The sequence below is a fragment of the Limulus polyphemus genome, unplaced genomic scaffold (genome assembly GCF_000517525.1).
Source record: "Limulus polyphemus unplaced genomic scaffold, Limulus_polyphemus-2.1.2 Scaffold7629, whole genome shotgun sequence".
Taxonomy (NCBI): domain Eukaryota; kingdom Metazoa; phylum Arthropoda; class Merostomata; order Xiphosura; family Limulidae; genus Limulus; species Limulus polyphemus.
Genome location: NW_013673239.1, coordinates 860 through 11,510, shown reverse-complemented (window position 1 = coordinate 11,510; position 10,651 = coordinate 860). Strand labels below are relative to the sequence as shown.

The 10,651-nt window shown below is 36.6% G+C and overlaps 1 protein-coding gene across 2 annotated transcripts; it reads left to right on the top strand.

Annotated features, from left to right (window-relative positions):
* Positions 1 to 1,155: 1,155 nt before the first annotated feature.
* Positions 1,156 to 10,397, top strand: LOC106474742 (protein artichoke-like). 2 transcript variants are annotated; one of them, XR_002614017.1, is made up of 3 exons: positions 1,156 to 4,472; positions 5,521 to 6,770; positions 10,283 to 10,397. XR_002614017.1 is itself a non-coding variant. In XM_022403037.1 (2 exons), the coding sequence occupies exons 1-2, from the start codon at positions 1,190 to 1,192 to the stop codon at positions 6,234 to 6,236; spliced, it is 3,999 nt and encodes a 1,332-aa protein (XP_022258745.1). In that variant the 5' UTR covers positions 1,156 to 1,189; the 3' UTR covers positions 6,237 to 7,138. The 2 variants fall into 2 exon arrangements, 1 of the variants encoding a protein (XP_022258745.1); XM_022403037.1 differs by lacking the exon at positions 10,283 to 10,397 and having other exon boundaries at positions 5,521 to 7,138.
* Positions 10,398 to 10,651: the final 254 nt, after the last annotated feature.

The following is a 10,651-nucleotide window of genomic DNA, read 5'->3' as shown; positions in this document are numbered from 1 at the left end:
ACTTCCTGCACGTGAACGCTTTCTTGTAATATTCACATCGAACTAGACCAACATTAATAACAAGAAATGACAGAACGAACCACGTGCTTTAATTTCATGTTCATCACGCTACAAGTCGCTCTGTAGCTCTTCGTATTGATTTATCTTTCAATGAATTCAGTTCTTTCAGCCCGCAAAAATTGAAACAAAAAAAACACACCAATCTTTAGGCTTTCAGTTGTCAAATGAACTTACCTACTAACCCGCTCAAACATCTATAGGTAATGACAAACGTACTTGTATCATCAATACTCTTTATCCAATTACTGCTATTAGCTAATACGTAAGTAGTTTACACGCGTAACGTTTAGTTATTTCGTAAAAACGTATTGATAAGTGCTTTTGTCTATCATAACTCACTAGAATTTGTAGCAAATACTCTTGTAGTTGTGTGTGATATTATGTATTGCAATAAACAAAATGGTCTAATATGATGAAAGCATATATTTAATCTACTAGCTTAAACAAACGAGGTTGTTTACAATGAATAGGATATTTAGTTTATTTAACTTATCAGTTTCTCTATAGCGGTGTTTCTCAACCACCTTGCGGGAATTCCCGAAAACAAATAAACAAAAACTGACAAAATATTCATATGTAAATCATAATTGTTTCCCCTTACCCTGGCCCGGAATGGCCAGGTGGTTAGGGGGCACTCGACTCGCAATCTGAGGGTCGCGGGTTCGAATCCCCGTCCCACCAAACATGCTCGCCCTTTCAGCTGTGGGGGCGTTATAATGTGACGGTCAATTCCATTATTCGTTGGTACAAGAGTAGCCCAAGAGTTGGCGGTGGGTGGTGATAACTAGCTGCCTTCCCTCTAGTCTTACACTGCTAAATTAGGGACGCCTAGCGCAGATAGCCCTCGTGTAGCTTTGCGCGAAATTCAAAACAAAACAAACCCCTTGTCCTTGTTTTTATTCATATGTAAATCATAATTGTTTCCCCCCTTGTCCTTGTTTTTTAGTGGTTCGTGAGTGATCCACGGTAGTGTCGGGAAGCAGCGAGATGGTCCCTGGTCGAGGGGTTGAGAAACGCTGCTCTTTGGTACAACAGAATTTGAACACAGAACGATAAAAGAAAAAATTAATTGAATCAATGTTTCTTTCCAGGTTTGCGTCTTGACACATGACATGTCCACTCTTGAGACATGACATGTCCACTATCTTCACACACAGGCTTATTGGCCGCAGTACTCCTCATAGTTCTTATCATGACCAGCTTAGGTCGATCTCGGCCATCACCACGTGGATGTCCTTCATGGAAAGAAAGTCCATGGTGTCCATGCTACCAATTCGAAGATGGATTATTTCTGGAGTGTCCCAACACAAGCCTCTCCGAGATCCAGAAAACACTCTTATTAATCACATCTCCGATAAAATCCTTGAGCATTTATCACTTGGATCCGAACATTACAACTTTACCTACAGGACTGTTTGGAAACACAACAATCTTCCATCTTCAAATCTCCTTTTCTGAGATCAGTTCCATTGCTGAAGACGCGTTCATCGAAGTTCAGGACACACTCCAGAGTTTGTCGATTATTAACAGCCATATTTCAGAGATTCCTCAAGAAGCTTTAAACAAGTTGCGAGTTTTGCGGAGTTTGGACCTTGACTCGAACGTCATCTCGGATATCGAAAGCTACACCTTTTACAACCTACAGCTGACGACCCTTAACCTCCAAGGAAACCGAATATCGTCCTTGACAGAGTATGCATTTGGTGGATTAGAAAATACGTTAGAGAACCTTATCCTCATGAACAACAAACTCGAGGAGTTTCCTCTCAGCGCCTTACGGAGACTCCGAAAAGTTCACACTTTAAAACTAGTGTGGAACAAAATTGAAGATATTCCATACGATGGGTTCACTAGACTCTCGGGATTGGAAAGACTTGACTTGAGTTCCAATCGAATCCGGCATTTGCATGACCGCAGTTTCATTACCATGCCGAGCTTGATCGCACTCTCACTGTATATGAATCAGTTATCTTCTTTAGACGACACGGTTTTCATTCATCTTCAACATCTAGAAACTCTGGATCTCAGCCACAATGTCATCACTGCTCTTAAAGGGAAACTTTTCAAACATTTACAGAAACTGAAAACAATTGATTTAAGTTTCAATCATTTACACTCTGTTGAGCAAGGAGTTTTTCAGAATCTGACGAATCTACGAGAAGTAATACTCTCCAATAATAATGTACTGCTGATTACTAATGGAACGTTCCTCAACTCCACCCTAATATCTGTGCTGTTTGCACCCAATAATGCAATCACGTTAATTGAAAGCGGTGCCTTGTACGGGCTCGTTCATCTTTATCAGCTTCAACTATCTTTTAATCTGCTCAAGGAAATCCATCCGACACTGTTTAAGAACAATCACAAGCTTCGGTCTCTCTCTTTGGATCATAACCTAATTATCGACTTACAGGCTGGAACGTTCCAAGAACTTGTAGAGCTTCGTGATTTGAGACTTCAGAATAACTTCTTGAAAAGGATTGAAAAGGGCGTTTTTTATTCCCTTCCCAATTTGCAGGAGTTACATTTGCAGTTCAACAGGATAGAATTAATCGAAGATGAGGCCCTACAGAGCTTAGCAAATCTTCAACACTTAAACATTCAGGGAAATCAGTTAATTGAAGTAGGCGATATATTAAGTAGATATCCATCAAGTATGCATTCCCTTCTAATTAGCCATAATAAAATTACTACGCTTCACCACAACAGTTTACGAGGACTTAATAAACTGGGGCTTCTATGGTTGAGACATAATAAGATCAGGATGCTAGAAAAAGCAGTTTTCCAAGACTTGGTAGAAGTTCAGAAATTGTATTTAGATAATAACGAAATTTCCACGATTGAAAAAATGACATTTGAACGGCTAAAAAGATTAACATACATCAGTCTAGAGCACAACAACTTGAATCACTTGACTCCGGAAATGTTCGAGGGGGCAGAGAATTTGGAGGAGTTGTATTTATCATTCAACCGCATCATGGACATTGAACCTCAAACTTTCCAAAACTTAAAGAATCTTCGAATATTACATCTTTCCCACAACCAAATCTACGCTATTCGAAAGTTTATGTTTGAGGGCCAGATACCGTTAGAAGAACTTGCTTTGTCGAACGTGATGGCTGAAGAGGTTGAGAGTGGCTCCTTCTTGGAGCTCTCGGTACTCCAAAGATTGGACATCCGTAACAACAAACTAGATGGTGCAAGGGTTAACTTCTTGTTTCTTCCTTCTCTCAAACTCTTGGAAATATCGGGAAACAACCTGAGTGGAATAAGCAATAATGTATTTTACGGATTATCGGGACTAGTAGAACTTGGAATAGAGAATACTAACCTTAGTCCTGTAACTGGAAGCCTTTTTGAACCACTAACCCACTTAGAGATTATACGAATGGGTGGCAATTGTCTTTCTGACCTTCAAACTGACCAGACATATAGCTTAAGCTTTGTTCGTGAGCTCTACCTTAACAACAATGATATTCAACGTGTCCCTTCTACAGCAATTGCGTCACTACCAAATCTTGAAGTGTTGTCTCTCGCTAACAACAATATCGAGAAACTTGACACAGCAGCTTTTACGTCCAATAGAAACATCCAAACTCTCAACTTGACAAACAACTCGATATCAACGATTGTAACCAAAGCGTTCTTGAATCTAACTAAACTTATAAGGCTAGATTTATCAGACAATTCTCTGAAATTAATTCTTCCTGATGTTTTTACCGAACTGAAATCTCTGAGATGGCTTGATTTAGATGGAAACCTTCTGTACTACATTCCAAACGTGCTCCTTCGTTCTTCTCTACTCACCTTAGAATGTCTCTCCGTAAACAGAAACCCGTTGGTACGGATTCGTGAGGACCTTAGTGCAGATGGTGGATTTCCTGATCTTCAAGAGTTCAGTCTCAATCACGGAAACATATCCGTAATTGCGTCTCACGACTTCCGTGGTGTAGAAACCCTTCTCTCGCTTTCTCTTACTCACAATAAAATCACCAAAGTTTCTCCGGGGGCTTTTAAACCGTTAGGTAGACTGCAGGTGCTGGATATGGGAAACAACGAATTAGAGATTTTACCAGAAGAAAGATTCTACGGCTTGGACCAGCTGAAAACAATTAACTTAACCAGAAATCATCTTGTAGACCTTCCACCATTTTCTTCAAACCTAGGCCGCTTAGAAACCGTAGATTTATCTTTTAATAGACTGACTCGACTCCGGTCCAAAACTTTCCAACACCTCTATAACTTAAAGTTCTTGTCTCTGCAAAGTAACTCCATCAGTATAGTAGCTAAAGATGCTTTCTACAATCTGACATCTCTCCAAAACTTAAATATCTTTGGTAATGCATTTACGATCATTTCTAGCGAAGTATTAGTTCCAGTTGAAGTACGGTTAACAAATATACAACTAGGTGGTAAGTTCATTTTATATATGTTTGTTATCCCATGATTGATAAACGACGTGAAAAAACCAGTTAAAATTCCCTAACCCTAATTATATTTGTGAATTTTATGTACATTCATAATTATATTGTAGGTAATATTCCATGAGGTAAATGTCCCTTTTAAATAAACATTCTTATCTGTCCAGTAATCAGGGGGAAATCTTTATAGCTATTTTGTTATACATATTTTTAATCTCGTCACGACAGACTTCACGAAATATTTTTATTTTTGTTCAATCTTTTGTAGGCATTTTAAGATTATAGTCCAAGATTTACCCTCGTGTTTAATGTGTTTTATTTCTAAATAAATAATAAACGTATCATAATGATTTTCTTTTGTTTAATTGGAATTTATTCTCAGGACTAGGCCTAGTTTTACACTTTCTATATATTTGTAGGAGTTAAGAAAGACATGGTCGTCATATTCAGTAAATTTTGAATATCTATTTCGTTGCTCAGCATATTGTTTTGTTAATATAACTTTTTCTATAGAAAGTGGAAAGAAAAATACATAGCGTTTTCTTTAATACACTGCAAACCCTTTAAACTATACTGTAGCACGTAAAATAACAAACCATTTAAACTATACTGTAGTACGTAGAATAACAAATCATTTAAACTATACTGTAGCACGTACTACAGTATAGTTTAAATGGTTTGTTATTCTACGTACTACAGTATAGTTTAAATGGTTTGTTATTCTACGTACTACAGTATAGTTTAAATGGTTTGTTATTCTACGTGCTACAGTATAGTTTAAATGGTTTGTTATTTACGTAGAACAACAAACCATTTAAACTATACTGTAGTACGCAGAATAATTTAGTCACATTCCATTTGTCATCTATTTATTCATACGCTATTTTATCTTCAACAATTTGTTGGTTACACTACAAAAGTCACATCAGTTTATAACTTATTCTAAACCTCAGCTCACTGTGTCGTTTATGTTACTTTTTTTTTTACAACTAGCTTTTTACAAGTTTCTAATACATTGTATGTGTGGTTTCGGAAACAGGGAACCCACTCGCCTGCAGATGTGGCTTGCTAAGCCTATGGGAGTGGCTACATGATCACCGCCACATTGTGGCACCCACAAAAGAGAAGCTTAAGTTAGCGTGTTCGAGTCCTGAAAAGCTCCAGGGTCAAGCACTCTTAAATCTCCATCCTGTTGATATTTGCCCTGCTCCACTTATCTCCCTTCTCGAGGTCCGGCGTTTGAATCACGACAGCATGACGGTACGTTGGGATGTACAAAACGGGACTCTGATTGGCGGATTTTTGCTGACGTACCATTTAACGGCCGACAGATTAGCCCAGGCGAGTGTTAACCTTGTCTCCACCAAACGATCTTACGACGTTAAGAACCTGGATCCCTTAACCTGGTATACAATTTGTGTGACAGCTACAGGAAAATACCTCAAAGTTCTCCACACGCCGACCCCGTACGCAACAGACTTGGATAACGATTACTTGGAAACAAACAGTAACAACAGAAAGTGTTTGCAGATTCGAACGGTGGCCAAAACTGATAAGACAAAGATTTCCCTCTCTACGCTGGGCATCATCCTAGGAAGCAGTATCAGTGGCATCCTAGTTCTAACCCTCTCCATTCTTTTAACGGCAATTAAGTTTCGAAAACGTCGGCGGCCGGTAAAAAACGACAACATTCCTCAAGAGTACATCTCTTATCGACACTTCTCAATCCAAGAACCAGAAGGCGTTTACTCGTGACGTTCTTTCATATTCTATAGGAGTGAGTGTACAATAGAAACGCGCGTTTCAACAAGCGAAACTCTGTAAAGAATAACGCTGTGATTCCACCGAGAACGTGGAGTGACTTATATACAATTAGTCTTCTTCAGTAAGTGTCATATAAGTGCTTGTCTAAGTAGAAAATGTTGGACGACAAAGTTAAACACTTCCCTACCGTTTCAAAGCATCGTTCTCTATAAACCGTTACTGTACCTCAAAACTTATTTGAACCGTCGAAAATACAAAAGTAGACTTCTGTAGGGATCTAATCTCTATAAAAAGGAAACGAGCCCCGGTTATTTGGTAAATGTTGTATGTTTATGTTCACCTACTTGCTTTCAATGTTCACCTGAGCGTACAATTATGTTGCAACCCAAATTTGGGTTTACTCGGATATAGATATTAACGAAAAGCTCAATTTCCAGTGAAGTGTTTCGATGTGGCTGTAAGATGTATTGATGTATTTGGCTTCAGAAACTGCCACCGCCCTTTACTCAGTCGTAGTCTATCCAGGTAAGGCTGTGATGTGTTTGAATTCATTAACATTATTGGTGATTTTCAGTTTTTAAACCTTATCTAGTCCAATCAGGTAAGACTTGCACATTGTGCATATTATTTCAATTTTTAAAATCTCACGTGTGTGATAAGTAAATATTATCGTATATTCAAATACATTCCTCTAAATGTTAGCACAGGTTTTCTGTGATTAGTTAAACATTCTACTGAACAGGATGTACCAAGCAGTGAAAGATGCTACACTCGGAGGTAAAATTTGAATGTGCAGGTCCAAAAAGTGTTATTACTTGTCCATAACGGCCTTTATCTTCAGTTTGAGTTGATATTGTCTTGCTGTTAATCTACAGTAGTCTTGTTTGCCAATTGTTATTCAAAACCACTGGAGCCAACAACAAAGGACCATATGGTCCGTCACGTCCACTCTTCACTTATCAGGAAATCATCGATTCCCTCCCGTAAAGTACTGGCTTCCATTACTGCTGACCATTCATAAACCAATCACTCTGTTAGAAAAATAAAACTGTCTTAAATAGAGTCTAGCTTGTCTTTTCCAAATCTTAAACTTGTGTCCTCTCGTCTTATTATCTTCAGAATATAACAGGAAGAAATCAGAGGCCTTTATCCGCTCGTTCCCCCCAGATAATCTTGTAAACTTCAATAAGATTACCTCTTACTTTTCTTTTCTCAAGATAAAATAAGTTAATAAATCTTAACCCGTCCTCATAAGATAAAGTTTCCATCCCCGAAATCATCGTAGTGGCATTCTTTTGGACCCCCCTTTTCAATAAATCATTGTTCTTTCTTTAAAAAAGGAAAACAAAACTGTACACAGAATTCAAAGCGAGACCTAACTAGTGACTTGTATAAACTTGTAATCAGCATGTCTGTAAATACATTCTAATGTTATAATAGTTTTAATATTAGCAATAGATCAATGCCCTGAGGGCTTGAGTGACTTATCCACCACTGTCTCAAGATCTTTTTCTTCAGTCTCGTGTATATTAAACATGTGATTCAAATTATGATAACTCAAATCTCCTGCCATTTCCTTTCGGACTCCACACTGGATCGTGTTATTCTTCAAGTCTGCGATCAATAATGAAGATCATTTCCAAGTACTTGTCCAACCTACTCCAAGTCATCCTGTAATTCCTCTCTTCATTACAAATAGAAATATCCAAACAAACTTTCCTAATTTATTAATTATGCCCCTATCAATAAAATTAATGTAAATAAGAGTCCCAGAAATTGACCCCTGAGACACTCCACTAGTAACAAGGTTCTAGTTTCACTTGACTCCATTAATAACAATATTTTCCTCTCTCCCATACCACCACTCTACAACCCAGTTAACGGGTCGTTCTCCGACCCCAACAAGTGTGATTTTCTGGGCTAATCTCTTTGTGTGGTGTATTAACATAAGATATAAAGTGCGACGTTTCGAAACACTTCATAAAGACCTGAAAATTAAAGATGGAAGTCTTTAGAAAGGTTTTCCTTCCAGTCTGAACTACTTTCATAGATTAGTACTCCAAACCTTTCTCTACAAGTGTCACTCTGGACCAGACAGATGTTGCCCATTTCACATGTGTTTGATCATCATGAATACGCTGCCTGGATCATCTACAAAAGAAAACATTCAATTACGTTAACCAAACAATTCCTAAATGAACGTGTAAAGGACATTTCGTCAAACAGAAGTTTACTTTAAACAAGTCAGATTAGAAGATATAACATTAGCGGTTGAATATTCGGGAACATTTTTAATATGGCATGACTAAAAATTTAATTGTACATGTCCTTGAGAAAATTCCTGTTCCAGGTTAGAACGTAAAATCTAAAGTTTAAGTCTGGGAAATCAGATGAAACATGAAACTATTGACATTTTGTTAGTATTAGTTTAGATCTAACAGCAAGACTTATATAATCAGTTATGTCTAAACAGTTAAGAAGTACGTATGAAGAAAATATATTTCTAACATTGCCATACTTTAGGTTTGCATGTTACGAATGTACAAATAAGGTATATAGGTATATTGTGTTTCAACATTTGTTCTAATTAGGCCTTTATACCTTAGTGTGTTTCAACATTTGTTCTAATTAGGCTAACATTTGTTGTAATTAGGCCTTTATACCTTAGTGTGTTTCAACATTTGTTGTAATTAGGCCTTTATACTTTAGTGTGTTTCAACATTCGTTGTAATTAGGCCTTTATACCTTAATGTGTTTCAACATTTGTTCTAAATAGGCCTTTATAGCTTAGTGTGTTTCAACATTTGTTGTAATTAGGCCTTTATACTTTAGTGTGTTTCAACATTTGTTCTAATTAGGCCTTTATACTTTAGTGTGTTTCAACATTTGTTCTAATTAGGCCTTTATACTTTAGTGTGTTTCAACATTTGTTCTAATTAGGCCTTTATACTTTAGTGTGTTTCAACATTTGTTCTAATTAGGCCTTTATACTTTAGATTCTAATTAGGCCTTTATACTTTAGTGTGTTTCAACATTTGTTCTAATTAGGCCTTTATACTTTAGTGTGTTTCAACATTTGTTCTAATTAGGCCTTTATACCTTAGTGTGTTTCAACATTTGTTCTAATTTGGCCTTTATACCTTAGTGTGTTTCAACATTTGATCTAATTTGGCCATTTATACATAAGTGACGTGTTAATTATGGAACATTTATACATAAGTGACGTATTAATTATGGAACATTTAAACATAAGTGACGTATTAATTATGGAACATTTATACATAAGTGACGTATTAATTATGGAACATTTATACATAAGTGACGTGTTAATTATGGAACATTTAAACATAAGTGGCGTATTAATTATGGAACATTTATACATAAGTGACGTATTAATTATGGAACATTTATACATAAGTGACGTATTAATTATGGAACATTTATACATGAGTGACGTATTAATTATGATCTTGAATTGAGCTGTTTCTTGTTCTCTTTGTTTTAGCAAAAAACATTAAGTTAATTTTTTTGAATTGCAGTATGAACATTTGTAGGTTTTGAAGGATGAATAAGAAAATATTTCTGAGAATCCCATGTTCGACATGTGACGAATCCCATGTTCGACATATGACGTTCCTGAAGTAACATAGAGGGAAAAGAATAAAAATCAAGGAACATACGCATAAATTACTTGTTAAACTGGTCCAATACTTCAATAACATTCTTTCAAGCCAAAGGGGGGTACAAACAGGATAAGTTTACATTGCTCTTAGCAGTTCACAAAAGTTCAGTGTCAGGGGGCGTATACAGTAAATAAATTGATTGTCGTATGTAGACAACTCGACCACTCCAAGTCTGCCCACTTATACATAAAATATAGTATCAGTCGTCATGGCAGTGTAACAAGAGCGATATTTTCTCAAAGCGTAAAAAAATGCTAACGAAATATTATTGCACACAAAGTACAGTATTTGTTTAAGTGCTGCACAAGTGCTGATCCAATTAATTACTCAACGCGAAATTATTTTTTTTTGCAGATTGTGACGTCCAAATGTCCAGCCGATGTGTATGTATATGACAACCTCTGTACAATAACTTAGAATGTGGAAAAAAAATGACGAAGAAATTGCTGTTTTGTTTTATCTGTCGTCTTGTTCTGAACACGATGTCATCTTGGTTGTTCGAATATATTTGATAAATAAAGATCTGGAAAAATCTGAGCACGTTCCAATGTTATGATATTTCTACAAATTGATAGCTAAATATATATTGATGTAAAATAAAACCATGGAATACGTATTACCTCGCTGATACAAGACATTGAATAATTAACAGTAATGTCGTGAGAAATAAAAACTTCAAAGCGTAATGATTACTAGAGGTCGAAAACAATTATACTTCTAACA

What these genes read in the sequence shown, in the direction of transcription:
- LOC106474742 (XM_022403037.1), top strand. Translation starts at nt 1,190, where the DNA reads ATGACATGTCCACTATCTTCACACACAGGCTTATTGGCCGCAGTACTC. An exon ending in AACAAATATACAACTAGGTG is followed by an intron (nt 4,473 to 5,520) that starts GTAAGTTCATTT and finishes TTTCGGAAACAG; the next exon opens with GGAACCCACTCGCCTGCAGA.